General features: G+C 35.1%; 1 protein-coding gene across 1 annotated transcript in view; it reads right to left on the bottom strand.

Annotated features, from left to right (window-relative positions):
- Positions 1-23986: 23986 nt before the first annotated feature.
- Positions 23987-25469, bottom strand: part of LOC125682109 (peptidyl-prolyl cis-trans isomerase FKBP2-like) — a 55001-nt gene continuing 53518 nt past the window's right edge. Inside the window, exon 4 of the mRNA XM_048922533.2 lies at positions 23987-24877. Coding sequence (XP_048778490.1) covers positions 24710-24877 — 168 coding nt within the window. The 3' untranslated portion in view covers positions 23987-24709. The remainder of the gene's footprint in view (positions 24878-25469) is intronic.

Below are 25469 nucleotides of genomic sequence, written 5' to 3' on the forward strand. Positions count from 1 at the left end.
GCTTGTATATGGAGTATTACAAATGATTTTCTTGTATGTTATTGACATTGCAAAACATTGCAAATGTCTAGAGTAACGTAAAGTATTTTGGTGAAATCTACTTCCGGTCGCGAGATTTGCAGTGTTCAGAATTTGTTCAAGCTAATATTCTGCAAATGTGAACGACTGTAGTCTCAAATTTTCAAGACTGATAGTCAGTCATCAGTGTGTTTGCATCATGTGACAATCGTACGTAACCGTCACTTCCGGTCGTGACAGGAAGCGATATAAAAAATATAATTTTTTGAAGTTTTTTTGTTTTGACAGATATTGGGGCTATTATGGATGATGATTAGGTCTTGTTCATGTAAAATATGTCCACAAGAAGTGCCGACCGAAAAACTGGAAGTTGTCTCAAACATGTGTATTTTTGTCGAAAGCAAAAAGTATGATTAGTTGAGAATTATTAAGATGTAGAATAAAATATTTATTCAATTGGAGGTTTTCCGGTCATGACCGAAAGTGAATATAGACAACAGGAATCATAGCGTGTTTTTTTTTTTTTTTTTTTTTTTTTTTTTTTGTAAGGCGCCACGGTACATTTTGTGGAATATATTTTTGAAAATTCCAATGCATTTCACAAATTGGAACCGAATTTGACTAAAGCAATCTGAACTGCAGTTTGTTTCCAACACTGATAACTTTAATATCAACGGATAATGTGTGAAGAAGAGAAAATTCAATTGTAATGAATGGCTTTTAAACTTCCAATATCGACAGGAAGTAGTATAACGGAAGACCTACTCATTACTAGTAATGAGTTTCTAGTTATTATTATTATTATTCTTTTTTTTTTCACTGAAGATTTCTCAGAGATGGCTGGATGGATTTTCTTTAAATTTTCATGGATGATAGAAAATATAAATACCTCCAGACCTTTTTTTTAATTGTTTTGAAATTCACTTCCGTTCGTCAGATATGTCGGATTTCCGGTTTTTTCAAAAATATTTTGTCCGCGCGAGATCTCAGAAACGGTAAAAGATTAAGATACCAAACTTACAGGAGTGATAGACCTTAAGGAGTAGGCGAGCCGAATTGGGTTAAGCACGTCCGCCGTCACTTCCGGTCGCTACGGGAAGGGAATTTAAAAAATGGATTTTTTGAACTTTTTTGCTTTTTAATGTTTTTCTTTGATAAAGGTAAGATCAATAGAGACTCTTTATAGAATGCTGAATATGATATTTGTTTTTAAATTGATCAAACCAAACTCTAGATATTCGTAGTGTTAATTTTGAAGTCTAGTTATTATTATGTCTCCGAACACAAAGTGTCGGAGACATATTGTTTTTGCTCCGTTTCTTATTATTCTTATTATGTCTCCGAACACAAAGTGTCGGAGACATATTGTTTTTGCTCCGTTTCTTCTTCTTCTTATTATTATTATTATTTTCTTCTTCTTATTCTTATTATTCCTCTTCTTTAGTGAGAAATTTGTCCGACTGATTTTGTGAAAGTGCTTCGACAGATCCACTTCAAACTTTGTGAGCTGATAGAGGGTCACTAGGAGGGGTGCATTAAACTTTTCAAATTTTCAAAATGGCCGCCGTTTCAAGATGGCGGCCAAACAACGTTAAAAGCTCAAGGTTGTCGGATTTCAACCAAATTCTATCTCTAGGGTAATTTAGTGACCCCGAGTCCATTTCCACCGAAATATTTGAAAGTGTTCAAATATCTACAACATTTGGGTTCTGGGGTAAATTGAGGGTCCACAATTCATTTCCAGCATCAGTATTTCCTTCCAATCAATTTTCAAATGTTTCAAAATGGCCGCTAAAAATCAAGTCCGTCGGATTTCAACCAAATTTAGTTTCTAGAGTTCTTTGAGGATCCTGAGTGCATATCTGGCATCAAGAACCATTTCTGACATGGGGAGGTGTTCGGAGACATTTGTGTTGGCATCCCAACACAGTTATAGCTCGTTAGTAAGGTCTTCCGTCTCAACGGAAGACCTTATAGTGATTCTTATGTTTCTTTTCCTCTATTATTATGTCTCCGAACACAAAGTGTCGGAGACATATTGTTTTTTCTCCGTTTCTTATTATTAGGGTCTTCCGTCTTCAGCGGAAGAACCTTTTATTATTCTATTGTTGATTTTTCACTTTTCTTCTTCTTCTTCTTATTATTTTTATTCTTTTTTTTTTCCTTACCGATTTTGTGCAGAGGATTTTTCAGAGATGGCTTGATCGATTTGCTTCAAATTTTTAGGGTTGATGCATTGCTATCTGAAGTTTATATCTTTTTTTGGATTTTCGAAAATTCACTTCTGGTTGGAAGTTATCCCCCTTTTATCGATTTTCAGATGACCATTTTGTCCGGACAAAAACTCAAAAACGACAAAAGCTAGAATGCTGAAATTTTCAGTGATGTTAGACGACATGTTGTAGTTGTGCACATCGGTTTTCAAAATTTCCGGAAGTGCCTAGTATGGAAGCTCGGTAGGGGTCGAAAATGGAGTTTAAAAAAGTGCCCAATTTTTTTCCACGTTTTAAATCAGAACTTTTTATTCGTAAATATTTTGTTTAGACATATATAACAAAAGTTGTACAGTTTATTGAGATCTTTCGTGTCATATCAAGAAATGCGCCCATGGGCCTAATGGCTCGCCTGAACCATTGAATTTCTGTTACAATGATTAACTTTTTTCTCACGAAACTTTTGATAAGACATGTAGAATGAAAGTTGTTCAGTTTTGCAAGATCTATCTAATGATGTCAAAAAATAGGCCTCCGGGCGTCATGGCTCGCCTGAACAGTCGAATTTGTATCACAATCAATAACATTAATAACTTTTTTCTCGAGAAACTTTTGACAAGACATGTAGAACGAAAGTTGTTCAGTTTCGCAAGCGTTAACTAACGATGTTAAGAAATAGGCCTGTGGGTCTCATGGCTTACCTGAATAATTGGGTTATTGTTGCAATCTATTACATTTTTGTCAAGAAACTTTTAATAAGACATCTAGAACAAAAGTTGTTCAGTTTTGCAAGATCTTTCGAACAACATCATCAAAAAGGCGAACGGGCCTCATGGCTCGCCTGAACAGTTTGATTAGTGTCATAATTACTAACTTTTTTCTCGAGAATCTTTTGATTAGACATGTAGAACAAAAGTTGTTCAGTTTTGCAAGATCTTTCGAACAACATCATCAAAAAGGCGAACGGGCCTCATGGCTCGCCTGAACAGTTTGATTAGTGTCATAATTACTAACTATTTTCTCGAGAATCTTTTGATTAGACATGTAGAACAAAAGTTTTTCAGTTTTGCAAGATCTTTCATACGATATCAAGAAAAAGACCCACGGGCCTTATGACTCGCCCTCAGAGTCTGATAAATGTCGCAATCAATAACTTTTTTCTGAAGAAAATTTTGATAGGACATGTAGAACAAAATTTGTTCAGTTTTGCGAGATATATCTAGAATGATATCAAAAAATAGGCCTTCGGGCGACATGACTCGCCTGATCAGTCGAATTGTTTTCGCAGTAAATAACATTATTAACTTTTTTTTCGAAAAAAGGCTGACCCCTTTAATTAGTGGCCGAGAGGGGCAGAGAGTCTTTAATTTATAACACTTAAATGATCAATATTTATAAAACATTACCAAAGCTAAATTGTACGTCTAGACAATATATTTGTATCATTATTTATGAACGAAAATCTCAGTGAAATTCTTATCTCATCACATCTAAAATTGGACGGAGGACCCACTCGTTGCTCGCAACGAGATCGCATCTAGTTCTTATTATTATTCTTTTCTTCTTATTTTCCCTCTTCTTTAGTGAGAAATTTCTCCGACCGATTATATGAAAGTGCTTCGACTGATCAACTTCAAACTTTGTGAACTGATAGGGGGTCATAAGGAGAGGTGGAATCAACTTTTGAAATTTTCAAAATGGCCGCCGTTTCAGAATGGCCGCCAAAAACGTCAAAAACTCAAAGTTGTCTGATTTCAACCAAATTTTATTTCTAGGGTAATATTGTGACCCCGAGTCCATTTCCACCATCAAATTTTTTTTTGAGCCGCCATTTTCAAAATGGCCGCCATATACTGAAATATTTGAAAATGTTAAAATCTTTACAACATTTGGGTTCTGGGGTCACTTGAGGGTCCACAGTTCTTTTCTAACATCAGTATTTCCTTCCTATCTATTTTTGAATGTTTCAAAATGGCCGCCATTGAAGAAAATGGCGGCCAACAATCAAGTCCGTCGGATTTCAACTTCATTTACTTCCTAGTGTTTATGGAGGATTCTGAGTCCATATCTGGCATCAAAAACCATTTCTGACATGGGGAGGTGTTCGGACACATTTGTGTTGGCATCCCAACAAAGTTATAGCTCGTTATTATTATTGTTCTTTTTCTTACCGATTTTGTGCACGCGATTTCTCTAAAACAGCTTGATAGATTTTCATAAAACTTTCTGGAAAGATTTAAAATAGGATTGTCTAGAAAGAACTTTTTTGGTTTTGCAAAAATCACTTCCGGTCGCAAGTTACGGCTGCATTTCCGTTTTTCAAATGACATTTTGTCCGGGCGTTTTCTCACAAACGGTTAAAGATTGAGACTTCAAACTTTCAGGGATGATAGATGGTGACTTGTAGCTATGCAGTAGGGTATTATCATTGCCATCCGTCACTTCCGACCGTCACCGGAAGTGAAGAAAAGAAACGTCAAATTTCAAACTAATGCTTTTGACACAAAACTTGCATAGATTAATTAGATATCTTTCGGCGTTTCAGAAAATGTTAGACTTACCGGAAGTTTAACCAGCAACTTCCGGTTTTTAGAGAAAAACTTCGAAAAAATGGTCTTTCTTTGTCCTCGTATATCTCGTCTTTTTTCAAACTTTTAATACGATATTTACAGATTTTAATGACATTATCCATCTTAAGAGAACCCTGTAACACTATTTCAAAATTCACTTCCGGTCACAAGTTACGGCCGAGTTTCCGTTATTCAAATGATATTTTGTCCGGGCGTTTTCGCATAAACGGTTAAAGATTGGATCTTCAAACTTTCAGGGATGATAGATTATGAATTGTAGCTATGCAATAAGGTATTATTTTTGCCATCCGTCACTTCTGGCCGTCACCGGAAGTGAGGAAAAGAAACGTCAAATTTCAAACTAATGCTTTTGAAATAAAACTTACATAGATTAGTTAGGTCTCTTTCGGAGTTTCAGAAAATGTTAGACTTACCTGAAGTTTAACCAGCAACTTCCGGTTTTCAGAGAAAATAAAAAAAAAAGGTCTTTCTTTGTCCTCGTATATCTCGTTTATTTATGAACCATTTATTACGATATTTACAGATATTATTGACATTATCGATCTCAAAAGAACCCTGCACCACTATTTCAAAATTCACTTCCGGTCACAAGTGGCGGCCGAATTTCTGTTTTTCAAATGATATTTTGTCCGGGCCTTTTCTCATAAACGGTTTAAGATTGAGTCTATAAACTTTCAGAGATGATAGATGGTGACTTGTAGCTCTGTAATAAAGCTTTATCATTATTATCCGTCACTTCCGGCCGTTACCGGAAGTGAACAAAAGAAACGCCCAATTTCAAAATTATGCTTTTGAAACAAAACTTGCATACATTAATTAGGTCTCTTGTGGCGTTTCAGAAAATGTTAGTCTTACCGGAAGTTTAACCAGCAACTTCCGGTTTTTAGAGAAAAACTTCGGAAATAAGGTTTTTCTTTGCTGTCATATCTCTCGCTTATAAACCAAGTGTTTTTGTGATTTTCACATATATAATTAACATTATCCTTCTTCAGAGTATTGTGAATTATTGTTGGTTTTTTTTCAAAATTCACTTTCGTTCGTTAAATATGTACGATTTCCGGGGTTTTTTCTCCAAGTGTTTTCTCATAAATACTCAAAGATTGAGTCTTGAAGCTTTCAGGAAAGTTAGATAGTGACTTGGAGATGTGACATACGTGTTTCAACTTTCTTCCTGTCACTTCCGTCATCCGCCTGAAGTTCCATAAAAATATGTAATATTTCATTTTTTAAATTCTAATCCTCATAAAATTATTTAATAGAGTGTAATAAGTCATATCATTTCCACCGGAAGTTGGTTGTTTAAAACCGGAAGTTCGTTGTTCGAAACCGGAAGTTGTCCAAAAACTCAGTATTTTTTATGGAAATTTTTAGTGTTGGTTCCTACGTGGTTCAATTGGAATTTTTAGTCGTTTTATGGACTACCGAGATACTTGAAAGTGAATGAAATAAAACTGAAATTGTTTACAATTGATAAATCACGTCTTACATGTATGTGTTTATTTCTTTCATGTATAGTCGTTCTTCACTAATTCACAAATTGAATTCTTCCAGTCAAGGTCCTATCTCGTCAGAAATTGGACGGAAGACCTATTCGTTGCTCGCAACGAGATAATTTCTAGTTAAGGTCTTCCGTCTCCAACGGAAGACCTTCTAGTGATTCTACTGTTTATTATTAGGGTCTTCCGTCTTCAGCGGAAGAACCTTCTATTATTCTATTGTTGATTTTTCACTTTTCTTATTATTATTATTATTATTATTATTTTTATTCTTTTTTTTTTTCCTTACCGATTTTGTGCAGAGGATTTCTCAGAGATGACTTGATCGATTTGCTTCAAATTTTTAGGGTTGATGCATTGCTATCAGAAGTTTATATCTTTTTTTTGGATTTTTGAAAAATCACTTCTGGTTGGAAGTTATCCCCCTTTTATCGATTTTCAGATGACCATTTTGTCCGGACAAAAACTCAAAAACGACAAAAGCTAGAATGCTGAAATTTTCAGTGATGTTAGACGACATGTTGTAGTTGTGCACATCGGTTTTCAAAATTACCGGAAGTGCCTAGTATGGAAGCTCGATAGGGGTCGAAAATGGAGTTTAAAAAAGTGCCCAATTTTTTTCCACGTTTTAAATCAGAACTTTTTACTCGTAAATATTTTGTTTAGACATATATAACAAAAGTTGTACAGTTTATTGAGATCTTTCGTGCCATATCAAGAAATGCGCCCATGGGCCTAATAACTCGCCTAAACCATTGAATTTCTGTTACAATGATTAACTTTTTTCTCACGAAACTTTTGATAAGACATGTAGAATAAAAGTTGTTCAGTTTTGCAAGATCTATCTAATGATGTCAAAAAATAGGCCTCCGGGCGTCATGGCTCGCCTGAACAGTCGAATTTGTATCACAATCAATAACATTAATAACTTTTTTCTCGAGAAACTTTTGACAAGACATGTAGAACGAAAGTTGTTCAGTTTCGCAAGCGTTAACTAACGATGTTAAGAAATAGGCCTGCGGGTCTCATGGCTCACCTGAACAGTTGGGTTATTGTTGCAATCTATTACATTTTTGTCAAGAAACTTTTAATAAGACATCTAGAACAAAAGTTGTTCAGTTTTGCAAGATCTTTCAAACGATATCAAGAAAAAGACCCACGGGCCTTTCGAACATCATGAAAAAGGCGAACGGGCCTCATGGCTCGCCTGAACAGTTTGATTAGTGTTATAATTACTAACTTTTTTCTCGAGAATCTTTTGATTAGACATGTAGAACAAAAGTTGTTCAGTTTTGCAAGATCTTTCGAACAACATCATCAAAAAGGCGAACGGGCCTCATGGCTCGCCTGAACAGTTTGATTAGTGTCATAATTACTAACTTTTTTCTCGAGAATCTTTTGATTAGACATGTAGAACAAAAGTTGTTCAGTTTTGCAAGATCTTTCAAACGATATCAAGAAAAAGACCCACAGGCCTTATGACTCGCCTTCAGAGTCTGATAAATGTCGCAATCAATAACTTTTTTCTGAAGAAAATTTTGATAGGACATGTAGAACAAAATTTGTTCAGTTTTGCGAGATATATCTAGAATGATATCAAGAAATAGGCCTTCGGGCGACATGACTCGCCTGATCAGTCGAATTGTTTTCGCAGTAAATAACATTATTAACTTTTTTCTTGAAAAAAGGCTGACCCCTTTAATTAGTGGCCGAGAGGGACAGAGAGTCTTTAATTTATAACACTTAAATGATCAATATTTATAAAACATTACCGAAGCTAAATTGTACGTCTAGACAATATATTTGTATCATTATTTATGAACGAAAATCTCAGTGAAATTCTTATCTCATCACATCTAAAATTGGACGGAAGACCCACTCGTTGCTCGCAACGAGATCGCATCTAGTTATTATTATTTTTTTTTTCCCTTTCGTCTCCGAGACCGTTGGATGGATTTTCCTGAAACTTTCACAGGTTATAGGGAACGATGGTACCTCGAGGCATTTTTTTCATTTTTTCAAAATTCACTTCCGTTCGTCAGATACGTCCGATTTTCCGGTTTTTGAAAGAAAGTTTGTCCGGGGGTAAACTTGAAAACCACTAAAGATAATCGAATGAAACTTTCAGGGATGATAGATCTATTTTCTCTATGGTGCATGCACGTAATATTTTTTGTCGCCGTCACTTCCGGTCGTCACCGGAAGTGATCAAATAAATCATCAATTTCAAACTTTTTTCTTTCAAATTGAAACCTACTTTGGTTTACTATATCTCGTTCTAATTCTCAAAAAATGTTGACCCCACCGGAAGTAGAATCTCCAACATTTTTCAGTGCCATAAATTTCGGTCATGAAACTAGTTAATGAGTTGAGTTTTACATATATTATAGTCACTATAAATTTCTAGAGTAACGTCAAATATTTTTGTAAAAATCACTTCCGGTCGGCAAATACGGCTTATGAGCTGTTTTCGTTGTCAATCGTTTTTCTCAGAAACGGTAAAAGATAGAGTCACCAAAATTTCAGAGTTAATAGATCTCACTTTGTAGGCGTGCAGTAGGGGGTTAAGAATGTCGGCCGTCACTTCCGGTCGTCACCGGAAGTGATGAATAAATCATAAATTTCAAACTTTTTTCTTTCAAATTGAAACCTATATCGGTTTATTAGGTCTCGTTCTAATTCTCAAAAACTATTGACCCCACCGGAAGTTGAATCTCCAACTTCCGGTTATATGAAAGAAAAACTATTCATTCTCTCATTTTTCAGTGCCATAAATCTCGGTCATAAAACAAGTTAATGATTTGAATTTTACATATGTTATAGACATTATAAATGTCTAGTGTAAATTTAAATGTTTTTGTAAAATTCACTTCCGGTCGTGAGATATGGGGTGGACATATTCAAACCTTGTTTTTTCAGTTTCTCAATAATGAATATAGATAGACGCTTGAAACTTGTAGAGTTGATCAACTAACATAAGTCCATTCTACACATACATTCAATTTTTTCGTCCGTCACTTCCGGTCTATACCGGAAGTATTTGAAAAATGTCGATTTTCCAATTTCTTCGAGTGATTTCTCAGAGATGGTGGATAGATTTTCTTGAAATTTTCAGGAATAATGTCTTATGAAAGGACCTTCCTATAACTATTTTTGTTTTTACAAAATTCACTTCCGGTCGGAAAATATGGGCGATTTTCTGTTTCTCAAAAGGAATTTTGTCCAGCATTTTTCTTGGAAAAGGTAAAATATAGGTTCATCAATTATTCAGGAATTATAAATCTCCGTTTGCAGTCGTGCAGTAGAGGGTAGAACATGTCGACCGTCACTTCCTGTCGTCACCGGAAGTGATTGAAAGAATCGCATATTTCAAACTTTTTCTTGTAAATTGAAACCTATACTAGTTTATTAAGTCTCTTTGAAAGTGTCAAAAGAATATTGACTCCGTTGGTAGTCAAAACAACTACTTCCGGTTTCTTGATAAAATACATTTTTACTTTTCATCTCTTTGTCACCATAAATCTCGCGTATATTTGAAGTCTTTCATATGATTTTCACATGTCATAATAAAAGTATCAACTTCTAGAGTTTGGATCATTTTGTTTTTCAAAATTGACTTCCAGTCGGTAGTAACCTACTACTTTTTCTTTCTGTAGTCTACTTATTTTTGTTGAGAACTCTTTCAGATAGAGACGTGAAATTTTCAGGGAATATAGACAGTAACGAGTCGCTGTCATTTATAGGAAAACGCATCATAAAAGTACTTCCGGTCATCACCGGAAGTTACGAGAAATGAGTAAAAAATTCGATAATACATTTCTCATTCATTGTTAAGGTACATTTTCTGATATATTTAAATGGTTTTCGTAGGAATAGAAAGCTCTTTACCGGAAGTGGTCTAACGAAAGACCTACTCATTACTAGTAATGAGTATCTAGTTATTATTCTTTTTCTCCGGTACTTTTTTGTCCGGTAGTGTTCTCAGAAACTACAAAAGGGATCGATATGAAACTTTCCAGGATGATAGTATAGCGTTAGTAGATGTGCATAGTGATAGTCATTTTGTCTGCACGTGCATGCACTCGCGTGCACGTGCACTGCAATTTTGGTACAAAAAATGGAAAATCAGAATATTAAAGGGATCGATATGAAACCTAAATAGGATGATAGAATATCATTTGTAGATATGAAAAATAATAGCTATTCTGTCCGCACGCTCAAAGACCGTTGGGTGGATTTTCCTGAAACTTTCACAGATTATAGAGAACAATGGTACCTCCAGGAATTTTTTTCATTTTTTCAAAATTCACTTCCGGTCGCAAGATATGTCCAATTTCCGTCTTTTTACAAGATACCTTGTCCAGCATTTTTCTCAGAAACGGTAAAAGATAGAGTCACCAAATTTTCAGAGTTAATAGATCTCACTTTGTAGGCATGCAGTAGGGGGATAAGAATGTCGACCGTAACTTCCGGTCGTCACCGGAAGTGATTAAATGAATCATCAATATCAAATTTTTTTCTTTCAAATTGAAACCTATTTCGGTTTACTAGATCTCATTCTAATTCTCAAAAAATGTTGACCCCACCGGAAGTTGAATCTCCAACTTCCGGTTATTTCAAAGAAAGACTATTCATTCTCTCATTTTTCAGTGCCATAAATCTCGGTCATGAAACGAGTTAATGAGTTGAGTTTTACATATATTATAGTCACTATAAATGTTTAGAGTAACGTCAAATATTTTTGTAAAATTCACTTCCGGTCGCCAAATACGGCTTATTAGCTGTTTTCGTTGTCCAGCGTTTTTCCTCAGAAACGGTAAAAGATAAAGTCACCAAATTTTCAGAGTTAATAGATCTCATTTTGTAGGCGTGCAGTAGGGGGTTAAGAATGTCACCGGAAGTGATTAATGAATCATAAATTTCAAACTTTTTTCTTTCAAATTGAAACCTATATCGGTTTACTAGGTCTCGTTCTAATTCTCAAAAAAATGTTGACCCCACCGGAAGGTGAATCTTCAACTTCCGGTTATATCAAAGAAAAACTATTCATTCTCTCATATTTTCAGTGCCATAAATCTCGGTCATAAAACAAGTTAATGATTTGAATTTTACATATGTTATAGACACTATAAATGTCTAGGGTAAATTTAAATATTTTTGTAAAATTCACTTCCGGTCGTGAGATATGGGGTGGACATATTCAAACCTTGTTTTTTCAGTTTCTCAATAATGAATATAGATAGACGCTTGAAACTTGTAGAGTTGATCAACTAACATTAGTCCATTGTACACATGCATTCAATTTTTTCGTCCGTCACTTCCGGTCTATACCGGAAGTATTTGAAAAATTGTCGATTTTCCGATTTCTTCGAGTGATTTCTCAGAGATGGCTGGATATATTTTCTTGAAATTTTCAGGAATAATGTCTTCTGAAATGACCTTGCTATGATTATTTTTGTTTTTACAAAATTCACTTCCGGTCGGAAAATATGGGCGATTTTCTGTTTCTCAAAAGGAATTGTGTCCAGCATTTTTCTTGGAAAAGGTAAAATATAGGTTCATCAAATATTCAGGGATGATCAATCTCCGTTTGTAAGCGTGCAGTAGGGGGTTGAACATGTCGACCGTCACTTCCTGTCGTCACCGGAAGTGATGGAAAGAATCGCAAATTTCAAACTTTTTCTTTTAAATTGAAACCTATACTGGTTTATTAACTCTCTTTCAAAGTATCAAAAGACTCTGTCGGTAGTCAAAACGACTACTTCCGGTTTCTTGATAAAATACCTTTTTACTTTTCGTTTCTTTGTCCCCATAAATCTCGCTTATGGTTGAAGTCTTCCAAATGATTTTCACATTTCTTAATAAAAGTATCAACTTCTAAAGTTTCGATCATTTCGTTTTTCAAAATTGACTTCCGGTCGGTAGTAACCTACTACTTTTTCTTTCTGTAGTCTACTTCTTTTTGTTGAGAACTCTTTCAGATAGAGACATGAAATTTTCAAGGAATATAGACAGTAAAGAGTCGCTGTCATTTATAGGAAAACGCATCTGAATAGTAATTCCGGTCAGCACCGGAAGTTACGAGAAAGGAGTAAAAAATTCGATAATACATTTCTTATTCATTGTTAAGGCACATTTTCTGATACATTTACTTGGTTTTCGTAGGAATAGAAAGCTCTTTACCGGAAATGGTCTAACGGAAGACCTACTCATTACTAGTAATGAGTGTTTAGTTAAGGTCTTCCGTCTCCTGCGGAAGACCTTACTATTATTGTTCGCGTTCTTCTTCTTCATTATTATTAAGGTCTTCCGTCTCCTGCGGAAGACCTTACTATTATTGTTCGCGTTCTTCTTCTTCATTATTAAGGTCTTCCGTCTCCTGCGGAAGACCTTACTATTATTGTTCGCGTTCTTCTTCTTCATTATTATTATTATTATTTTCCTTGGTAGTACACGCGTTTTTCTCAGCCATTTCTCGATCGATTTTCACGAAATTTTCAGGAAAGATGTCTTTTGGTGACGAGACTTTGCTTGCAAAATTTCGTGCTTGACGTCACTTCCGGTCAGGAGTTATCTCTCTTTTAGTGACTTTTTGAAGGGCCTTGTTGTCCACACATCTCCTTCGTTAGTTTTGAAGCTAGAGTCTTGAAATTTCTACACAAGACAGAGTAAACATTTTAGAAGATTTGTGGGGGATTCGATTTTACCGGAGGCGATTTGCCTAAACGCTCGCCTGGACCTGAAAAAATGGATGCCAAAATTTTTCGCCGATTTCGGTGATTTTTGACCTTTGATCTCCAATATCTTTTTTCTTGCAAATATTTTGTTAAGACATGTAGAACAAAAGTTGTGCACATTTACAAGATCTTTTCGAAAATATCAAGATTTAGGGGCTAGCCTCTTAAATTAGGGATCTAGAAGGGCTCAAAGTCTAGATCAAATATCTCAAAAATCGTTAATATTTTGGTATAAGTCAAAGAACAAAAAATGTTCATCTCAACAATCCAAATCTATTCATATAAAAATTTAGGTCATATATTACGTAATAAGGGATTTTAAGGGCCAAAACCATAAATGTTTTACCCCTTGTATCTCGAAAACGACAAATAATTTGAAAAGCAATAAAGAACAAAAGTTGTTCAGAATGATGATCTGAACAATATGCATATTTCGTTTTTACCCTATGTGGCCCCGTTAGGGAGCTACAGTTTGGCCCCTAAAAATTACTTCTAGAAATAACTCGAGAACGGTAAAGAATTTCTAAATACTTGTTGAACAAAAAATGTTTGAAATGGCATGACCTTTCTTACGATATCAAGCAAAAGGGGCTGACCCTTTAAATTAGGGGCCCAGAAGGGTCCAAAGGTTTATGAGAATATCTCAGAAACTATTAATATTTTGTAATAAGTCATAGAAGCGGAAATGTTCATCTCAACGATCTTGATCTCATTAAATCAAAAAGTAGGTCATGTAAGTTACGTAATAAGGGCTTCATGGCTCGCCTGAAGCGTCGGTTTTTTGTCGATATGAGTCGATATCGGTAACTTTTTACCAATAAATATTTTGTAAAGACATGTAGAACAAAAGTTGTTCAATTTATCGAGTTCTATTGAACTATATCAAAAAATACGCCTGTGAGCCTTTTCGCTCACCTGGTAAGTCGAATTTCCGTCGATACTGTCGATATCAATAACGTTTTACTGGTAAATATTTTGTTAAAAAATGTAGAACAAAAGTTGTTCAGTTCATCGAGATCTGTGGACTGATATCAAGAAATAGGCCCGCGGACATTTTAGCTCACCTGTAGAGTCGAATTTCTGTCGATATTAGTCAATCTCCGTCACTTTTTACTGGTAAATATTTTGTTAAGACATATTGAACAAAAGTTGTTCAGTTTATCGAGATTTATCGCTTCATATCAAGAAATAGGCCTGCGAGCCTAACAGCTCGCCTTGAGAGTCGATTTTTGTCGATATCAGTCGATTTCAATAACTTTTTACTGGTAAATATTTTTTAGAGATATATAAAACAAAAATTGTTCACTTTATCAAGTGTATTGACTGGTATCCAATAATGGGCCCGTGGGCGTTATGACTCGCCTAGAGAATCGATTTTTTGTCGATATCAATCGAACTCCATAACTTTTTACTGGTAAATATTTTGTTAGGACATATTGAACAAAAGTTGTTCAGTTTATCGAGATCTAATGAACGGAATCAAGAAATGGGTCTGTGGGCCTAATGGCTCGCCTGTAGAGTCGATTTTTGTCGATATCAGTCGATTTCAAAAACTTGTAACTGGTAAATATTTTGTAAGGACATATTGAACAAAAGTTGTTCAGTTTATCGAGATCTATCGATTGATATCAAGAAATAGGCCTATGGTCCTAATGGTTCGCCTGTAGAGTTCATTTTTTGTCAATATCGGTCGATCTCAATAACTTTTTACAGGTAAATATTTTGTAAAGACATATAGAACTAAAGTTGTTGAGTCTATAGAGGGCTAACAAATGACATCAAGAAATAGGCCCGCGAGCCTTATGGCTCGCCTGGAGAGTCGAATTTCAAACGAATTTCACCGCAACTTTGCTTCAGAAGCTTATGATATGAAAAATTGATTATATCTAAAGTGTCTTAAAGTCGGAAACTAAATTGGGACTCATTTGTCTTTTTTTTTTTTTTTTAACTCCGAGTGCATCAACAAATCGGACGGAAGACCTACTCGTTGCTCGCAACGAGATCGTGTCTAGTTATTATTATTTTTTTGACCAAATTTATCTCGAAAACCATACAGTGGTTTTCAGTGAAACTTTCAGGAAAAATGCATTATATTATGAAAGTTGTTTATCACAAAAAAAATTTGGAAAATTCCATTTTGGTTCCAAGTTATGGACAATTTCCTGATTTTCAAATGAAACTTTGTCCGCGGGTCATCTACAGGAAGGGCTAAAGATATGAACTGCAGACTTATTAGAGATGCTAGAACATGATTTATAGATTTGCGTGAGCACTATTTCGTACGTCGTCATCACTTCCGGTCGCTACCGGAAGGGAATTTAAAAAATGGATTTTTTCAACTTTTTTGTTTTTTAATGTTTTTCTTTGATAAAGGGAAGATAAATAGAGACTCTTTATAGAATGCTGAATATGATATTTGTTTTTAAATTGATCAAACCAAACTCTAGATATTCGTAGTTTTAATTTTGAAGCGAGGTCCTCGCTAGCCTAATGGTTAGCGTGGTGGATTTCCATGCGGGCGACTCGGATTCAATCCCCCAGATTACTCGAATATTTTTTTCCAACTTCATAACAAATGAAGAATTTAAGGTGATCTACTGGACACGGAGAGCACGGAAGACTTTCTTGTTGCCATGGCAACAAGTTTCTAGTTATTATTATTATTTTTTTCCCCTTTCGTCTCCGAGACCGCTGGATGGATTTTCCTGAAACTTTCACAGATTATAGACAACGATGGTACCTCGAGTTTTTTCATTTTTTCAAAATTCACTTCCGTTCGCCAGATACGTCCGATTTTCCGGTTTTCCGGTTTTTGAAAGAAACTTTGTCCGGGGGTAAACTTGAAAACCACTAAAGATGATCGAATGAAACTTTCAGGGATGATAGATCTATATTTTCTATGGTGCATGCACGTAATATTTTTTGTCGCCGTCACTTCCGGTCGTCACCGGAAGTGATTATAGGAATCATAAATTTCAAATTTTTTGTTTTCAAATTGAAACCTATTTCAGTTTACTATATCTCGTTCTAATTCTCAAAAAATGTTGACCCCACCGGAAGTTGAATCTCCAACTTCCGGTTATATCAAAGAAAGACTATTCAATCTCTCATTTTTCAGTGCCATAAGTCTCGGTCATGAAACTAGTTAATGAGTTGAGTTTCACATATATTATAGTCACTATAAATGTCTAGAGTAACATCAGATATTTTTGTAAAAATCAATTCCGGTCGGCAAATACGGCTTGTTAGCTGTTTTCGTTGTCTAGCGTTTTTCTCAGAAACAATAAAAGATAGAGTCACCAAATTTTCAGAGTTAATAGATCTCACTTTGTAGGCGTGCAGTAGCGAGTTAAGAATGTCGGCCGTCACTTCCGGTGGTCACCGGAAGTGATTAAATGAATCATCAATTTCAAACTTTTTTTTTTCAAATTGAAACCTATATCGGTTTACTAGGTCTCGTTCTAATTCTCAAAAAATGTTCACCCCACCGGAAGTTAAATCTCCAACTTCCGGTTATATCAAAGAAAGACTATTCATTTTCTCATTTTTCAGTGCCATAAATCTCGGTCATAAAAGAAGTTAATGATTTGAATTTTACATATGTTATAGACACTTTAAATGTTTAGAGTAAAATTAAATAGTTTTGTAAAATTAACTTCCGGTCGTGAGATATGGGGTGGACATATTCAAACCTTGTTTTTTCAGTTTCTCAATAATGAATATAGATAGACGCTTGAAACTTGTAGAGTTGATCAACTAGTATTAGTCCATTGTACACATACATTGAATTTTTTTGTCCGTCACTTGCGGTCTATACCGGAAGTATTTGAAAAATTGCGATTTTCCGATTTCTTCGAGTGATTTCTCGGAGATGGCTGGATATATTTTCTTGAAATTTTCAGGAATAATGTCTTATGAAATGACCTTGCTATGATTATTTTTGTTTTTACAAAATTCACTTCCGGTCGGAAAATATGGCCGATTTTCTGTTTCTCAAAAGGAATTGTGTCCAGCATTTTTCTTGGAAAAGGTAAAATATAAGTTCATCAAATATTCAGGGATGATCAATCTCCGTTTGTAAGCGTGCAGTAGGGGGTTGAACATGTCGACCGTCACTTCCTGTCGTCACCGGAAGTGATGGAAAGAATCGCAAATTTCAAACTTTTTCTTTTAAATTGAAACCTATATTGGTTTATTAACTCTCTTTCAAAGTATCAAAAGACTCTGTCGGTAGTCAAAACGACTACTTCCGGTTTCTTGATAAAATACCTTTTTACTTTTCGTTTCTTTGTCCCCATAAATCTCGCTTATGGTTGAAGTCTTCCAAATGATTTTCACATGTCATAATAAAAGTATCAACTTCTAAAGTTTTGATAATTTTGTTTTTCAAAATTGACTTCCGGTCGGTAGTAACCTACTACTTTTTCTTTCTTTAGTCTACTTCTTTTTGTTGAGAACTCTTTCAGATAGAGACGTGAAATTTTCAGGGAATATAGACAGTAAAGAGTCGCTGTCATTTATAGGAAAACGCATCTGAATAGTACTTCCGGTCAGCACCGGAAGTTACGAGAAAGGAGTAAAAAGTTCGATAATACATTTCTTATTCATTGTTAAGGCTTATTTTCTGATATATTTAAATGGTTTTCGTAGGAACAGAAAGCTCTTTACCGGAAGTGGTCTAACGGAAGACCTACTCATTACTAGTAATGAGTTTCTAGTCTTATTATTATTATTTTTTTTATTTCCTTACCGATTTTGTGCAGAGGATTTCTCAGAGATGGCTGGATCGATTTACTTCAAATTTTTAGGGTTGATGCATTGGTATCTGATGTTTATATCTTTTTTTGGATTTTTGAAAATTCACTTCCGGTTGGAAGTTATCCCCCTTTTATCGATTTTCAGATGACCATTTTGTCCGGCCAAAATCTCAAAAACGATAAAAGCTAGAGTGCTGAAATTTTCAGTGATGTTAGATGACATGTTGTAGTTGTGCACATTGGTTTTAAAAATTTCTGGAAGTGTCTAGTATGGAAGCTCGGTAGGGGTCGAAAATGGAGTTTAAAAAAGTGTCCCATTTTTTTCCACGTTTTAAATCATAACTTTTTACTCGTAAATATTTTGCTTGGACATATATAACAAAAGTTGTAGTTTATTGAGATCTTTCGTGCCATATCAAGAAATGGGCCCATAGGCCTCATGGCTTGCCTGAACCATTGAATTTCTGTTACAATGATTAACCTTTTTCTTACGAAACTTTTGATAAGACATGTAGAATAAAAGTTGCTCAGTTTTGCAAGATCTATCTAATGATATCAAAAAATAGGCCTCAGGGCGTCATCGTTCGCCTGAACAGTGGAATTTGTATCACAATTAATAACAATAACTTTTTTCTCGAGAAACTTTTGACAAGACATGTAGAACAAAAGTTGTTCAGTTTCGCAAGCGTTAACTAACGATGTTAATAAATAGGCCTGCAGGTCTCATGGCTCACCTGAACAGTTGGATTATTGTTGCAATCTATAACATTTTTGTCAAGAAACTTTTAATAAGACATCTAGAACAAAAGTTGTTCAGTTTTGCAAGATCTTTGGAAAACATCATGAAAAAGGCGAACGGGCCTCATGGCTTGCCTGAACAGTTTGATTAGTGTCACAATCAATAACTTTTTTTTCGAGAAACTTTTGATAAGACATGTAGAACAAATGAGAAACTTTTGATAAGACATGTAGAACAAAAGTTGTTCAGTTTCGCAAGCGTTAACTAACGATGTTAATAAATAGGCCTGCGAGTCCCATGGCTCACCTGAACAGTTGGGTTTTATTTTACAAGCTATAACATTTTTGTCAAGAAACTTTTAATAAGACATCTAGAACAAAAGTTGTTCAGTTTTGCAAGATCTTTCGAACAACATCATGAAAAAGGCCCACGGGCCGTATGACTCGCCTTAACAGTCTGATAAATGTTGCAATCAATAACCTTTTTCTCAAGAAAATTTTAATAGGACATGTAGAACAAAATTTGTTCAGTTTTGCGAGATATAGCTAGAATGATTAAAAAAAAAATAGGCCTCCGTGCGACATGACTCGCCTGATCCGTCGAATTTGTATCGCAGTAGATAACATTAACTTTTTTGTCGAAAAAAAGGCTGACCCCGAGAGCGGCAGAGATTCTTTAATTTATAGCACTTAAATGATCAATATTTGTAAAACATTACCGAAGCTAAATTGTACGTCTAGACAATATATTTGTATCATTATTTATGAACGAAAATCTCAGTCAAATTCTAATCTCATCACAACTAAAATTGGACGGAAGACCCACTCGTTGCCGGCAACGAGATCGCATCTAGTTATTCTTATTTTTCTCCGGACTTTTTTGTCCGGGAGTGTTCTTAGAAAGTACAAAAGGGATCAATATGAAACTTTCCAGGATGATAATATAGCGTTTGTAGATGTGCAGAACGAAAGTAATTTTTTCTGCACATGCATGCACGCGCGCGAGCATGCATTGCAATTTTGGTACAAAATTTACGAAATCGAAATTCACACGGGATCGATAGGAAACCTTGGTAGGATGATAGTATATCATTTGTAGATGTGAAAAATGATATTCATTTTGTCTGCACGTGCATTACAAATTTTCATATACTAACTTTGTAATCAGTCTAACTTCTTTGTTGTTCATCGAAATGGTTTGATATTCGTATCATAGGTAGGTGTTGAGATCCTTAACTGATTTGCGTGGTGAAAATTACCAATCTGCACGCGCATGCATGTGCACTTCATTTTGATTGGATAATACTAAAACGTTTGTAACTATCTTATTTATGAAGCGAATGAGGTGATATTCACAGCATAGGTAGACAATATGTGTATCTATATATTGGTGTAACAAAGAATGACAACGCACACGCGCATGCGCCTGCATCGTTTTTCAAATGTTCAATTTTTAAAGGATGATAACGTTTTAGTTTTTCATCAAATTCTATTGATATTAAGGGTTTAATGTGTCGTGGTACTCCTTACAAATTGCTGTGGTTAGATTTACTGCTCAGTACGTGCATGGACGTGTGCTGAATTCTGATTGGACGATTTTAAAATCGCTATAACTTCCTTATATTTAGTGGAAACGTTATGAAATTCATACTGTGGGTATATGATACAAATGCCTGTTGAACGACATCAACAAAAATTCGGAATCGTACACGCGTGCGCGTGTATGCACGTGCAACGCTTTCTTTCATTTTTTGGTACTGAAATAACCATATTGAACGTACTACATGTAATTAAAGGCTAAAATAAAATGATTTTTTCCTATAGATTCAAAAGGACATCACGTTTTAATTGGGGGAGGTTTGGGGAACATATGTAACGGTCCCCGTTACAATTAGAACTAGTTATTTTTCTCTGGTACTTTTTTGTCCGGTAGTGTTCTCAGAAACTATCTCGGGAGTCCATAAAACGACTAAAAAGTCAACATTGACCGCGTAGGAACCCACACTAAAAATTTCCATGAGAAATACTGAGTTTTCGGACAACTTCCAGTTTCGGCAACCAACTTCCGGTGGAAATGGTATGACCTTGTACACTCTATTAAATAATGTAATGAGCATTAGAATGTTAAAAAATGAAAAATTACATATTTTTAAGGTACTTCCGGTGGATGACGGAAGTGACGGCAACAAAATTGAAACACGTATGTCACATCTACAAGTCATAATCTAACATTCCTGAAAGTTTCAAGACTCAATCTTAAAAGGTTAAGAGCACTAGTTTCAGTTAGCCATTGTTCTTTCAGCAGTTTCAAAGGACCTATAACTGTATGGCAAACCACTAATTCAAAGGGACTGAATCATAGAGACTTTTGAACTGCTTCTCTTGCAGCAAATAAAACAACGTGAACCCCTTCATCCCAGTCTTTACCATACTGATAACAATGTTTTGATCATAGTTTTAAGGGTTTGATGAAAACGTTCAAGTGCCCCCCTGAAACTCGGGTTGATAAGCAGTAGACTTACATGTATACTGTCCAACACCTAACTCATGAATGACCTGTTGAAACACCCCTGACATAAAATTTGAACCTTAGTCTGAATGAATAGCATCTAAAGGCATTCCTACAAAACTGAAAAACTTGGTAAAGGCCTTGACTAGGGTTTTCGTCTTAATATTCCTTAGAGGTATAGCTTCAGGGAATCGAGTGGACGTACACATGATAGTATGTTTCTCTGGTTCCCTGATCTAGTTTTTGGCAAGGGTCCTACACAATCTATTAACACCCGACTTAATGGTTCTTCAAATGCTGGAATGGGTTGTAGAGGGTCAGATGGAATTTTCTGATTAGGTTTACCTACCATCTGGTAAATATGACAAGACTTGCAAAATTCAGAAACATCCTTTCTTAACTTCTAAAGGCCAATAAAAAAAATTACTCAAAATCCTGTTACAAGTCTTAAGTTCAACGTTTCATGGCTAATTATCCTTCAATCTTCTCGGAGGTTCCACAAAAGACCAATGCTGCTTGTCATGATGTTATAGTTGGTGACGCTTTGCCCATCAAGCAGCATACCTGTCGTTTAAATCCATTAAAATTGCAGTACTTAAGAACAGAAGTACAGTACGTGCTGGACAATTACATTATAGAATCAAGTAAAAGTGACTGGAGCTCACCGTGCATTCTAGTACCGAAACCTGATGGTACCTACCGATTATGTACGGAAATCGGAAATGCCAAATTTGTCAGTAAATTTGACCTGTTGAAGGGTTACTGGCAAGTGCCATTGACTGATAGAGCCAAAGAAATATCTGCATTTGTGACTCCCGATGGCCTCTTTTAATACAAAGTGATGCCGTTTGCTATGAAAAATTCTCCAGCGACCTTTCAGCGGATGATTCATTTCCTTCTACATGACCTTCAAGGATGTGAAGCCTACATTGATGATGCTATCATCACAGCGACACATGGGAGGAGCATCTCCAAATAATGCGTGCATTCTTCGACATTCTTGCAAGAGCAAATTTAACAGTGGACATTGGAAAGAGTGACTTTTGTCATGCTACTGCAGAGTATTTAAGTCATAAAGTAGGTCAGGGTTGCAAAGTTCCCGATTCCTACAAACAAGAAAGCTTTTTGGGCACGATAGGCTTTTACAGAAAATTTTGTCCACTTTTTTCTTCAACAGTTGGTCCACTTACCAACTTATTGCAAAAAAGGACTAAATTTGTATGGCCCAAGGACTGCGACGAATCATTATGTAAAATTAAATCTGTTCTCATGAGTAGTTCAGTTCTTTCAGCTCCTGATTTTTCTAAGCAATTTAAGCTTACTGTAGATGCTAGAGATGCTGCTTTGTTTCAAGAACATAGAGTTGTTTCATATTTTTCAAAGAAATTTACAAAATGTCAGCATAATTATTCCACCATTGAAAAAGAGGATCTTACTTTGTTGTTAGCTTTGCAACATTTTGATGTTTATTTGAATGTTACTGTACATCCAATTCCTGATTTTACGGATCACAGCCCTCTCAGTTTTTTGCATCAAATATCAAACAAGAATTTATTTTTGCAAGAGTATGATATTAATATCACACATATCAAAGGCAGAGACAATGTTATAACAGATGCTTTAACAAGAGTGTCATGAGAGTGTTTTGTTATTTTGTTGTTGCTTTGATTGATGTACGTATATTGTATATTCGAGTTTTCATTGTCATTCAAAACTTTATAAGGGGGTGAGGTGTTGTATATATTACTATTTGCACTAAATTGACCTAGATTGTTCTAGAGAAGTGATGTTTATTTCATTGACACCTGTGACCGAGATTGTTCTAGACCTCATGTTATTTTTAGTAGAAAGATGACGTAATGGTTGCATTATTGTCTTTCAAGACTGTACTAGAAAATTCATTCCTATTATATATACACTGAAATTCTTATGATAAAGGAAACTCTGGTAAGACACTTACGGTATATGCTTTTAAATTTAATTATACTGGGAACTACGATTTTGGAATTACTATTATTTGTGTGTAGATTCTGTTTTGATTTATTGTAAACTACCGTAAGTTAGTAGTTTGCTATTACAATTTTGTATCAATTATTAATTGTAAATAGATATTATTAATTGTTTAATTGTCTTTTGTTAGTAAATTCTGCTGCGCTATATTAAGGGTTTTATTTATTTATAATCCACAAATCACGATGTACACAGTTATATACGTTACACGCACTCATAATTGAAAATTTAACGAAAAACATCCCTAGACACAGCAGCATATGATGTTTATATTTCTCAACTGATTCGATACACAAGACCTTGTTTCGTCAGTTTTTAAATCAAGGCAAGCTACTGACAAACAAGTTGCTGGTACAGGAGTTTCAACAGTCGTTTAAAGTCAGCATTTCGCAAATTCTATGGTCGTTATAACGATCTAGTTTGCCAATACAACCTATCATTGGGTCAAATGCTGTCTGACGTGTTTGATACCGATTGTTAGATCGTTCCTGGTACACTGATTTTGACTACAGATAACTCCGTTTACCTGATCAAGATACAGGGCTCACGGCGGGTATGACCGGTCGACAGGCGATGCTTACTCCTCATAGGCACCTTATCCCAGCTCTGGTGTGTCCAGGGGTCTGTCTTTGCCCAACTATCTATTTTATATTGTTTATGGGATTGATCGCTGTTCGTTATCTTCACCTTTCCTGTAATACTACTAGACAGACATTATTATTATAAATACTCAAATCGTATCAGGATTATATCTTGAGCAGTATAAGGCCAAGGACCATGAAACTTATTCAGTTGATGCTTCTTGGGGGAACGTATGTCGTGACCCAAAATAGTTCACTGTGACCTCATTTTAGAATTGCAGTTTACAGCGTCACAGCTTGTGACTTCAATCATACAAACATAGATGTACATGAACATTTATGATTTAGTTGCAGGGGTATCATGTACCCTAGCAGTGCACTTTATTAATATCTTTGCCAGCAAATTTTTCACTGTGCATATTTTGATAAAAATGTCATCCATCATGCATTGAAAATTTAAAAAAAGGAAAGTCGCATTCAATCATTGTTGTATTTTTACAATGAAAGCAAGATCATATGCCTTATTCTCAATGTGTGCTGCTCTTCAATTCAAAGTCATTATAAGGACAGATTTATTTGAATGTGTAAAAAAAACACCTCACATATCTTTCATCGTCTATATCTCAGAAAAACTAAAACCAGCCATAAATCAATGAAATTAATCACAATTAAAAAAAAAAAAACCTTTTTGGTTGAGGCCAAAAAGATATTTGGAGGCCAACTTTGAGGCCAAGCCAGGTTTTATAGTATGCCGATATTTGAGCTGTAAGCAACTTCACTGTCACCACAACACATAAACCCGATAACCTTAGTTGCAATTGCACGTGCCACTCAGGCAAGATATTTCATGTTCAAACAACAAATTAGAAGTTTTATAATTCAAATACAGAGTACGAAATATATATATATATATATATATATATATATATATATATATATATATATTATTATATTATATTGAGTGTGGCGCACGAGCGTTGTTGTCAAGTTTACTGATTGGCTTTTGGACACCGACTTAGAATAGGTTCTATCACTGTTTCTGTAATTGTTTTTAGATTTCTACAATTCTTCATGCTTTGGACCACTGAATTCTTCATGGGAAATTGTTCCGTCTCCATCCTTATCCTCATAATTGAATAGGTTGTCCAGGACTTTTTCTTGCTGTTTTGCCGCCAAATCCACAGGAATTCCTTGAACATGCGCTTGTCTTGCCAGGTACATACTCATCTGCAATATAAACACAAACTCGATGATAAAAGAAAACGTCCATAGTAATGATATGATAAAGATGTTTTATTACGATGCACCATGCAATGCTAGCATGTAACAAAAAAGATTTCCTTGGAATTAAATACCATAACATTGGCCAGTTGGTCACTCAATAAGAATTTACAATGTACAAATGTTTACAAAAATATAATATTCATGTACGCCTACAATAACTACACTTTTAGAAATGTGATACCAGGAATTATACTGGACACATTTCATATAAGAAATTTGAAAACAAGCACGGCTTAAAATAATATACAGCAGTGCAGGTAAATAGATCGACTCTCTACAGTGATTTCGTGCATGTACGATTTCTAGTCACGATGTAATTTTAATCTTTTGAAGGAAATGATCAAAAGATGCTTCCTTTACAGCGACACGAATTGCACTTCCGTTTTCAATCTCTATATGCAATACAATGCAATTACTTACTCAAATGATAACCATAGCTTGTCAACCTTTCATAATTTACCATTTTCAGCATTGTGGAACAAACGAAGGAAATTGGAGCACAATATCTTAATATGCATACATTACTGGTATCCGA

This window comes from Ostrea edulis, chromosome 2 (assembly GCF_947568905.1).
Source record: "Ostrea edulis chromosome 2, xbOstEdul1.1, whole genome shotgun sequence".
In the NCBI taxonomy this organism is placed as follows: domain Eukaryota; kingdom Metazoa; phylum Mollusca; class Bivalvia; order Ostreida; family Ostreidae; genus Ostrea; species Ostrea edulis.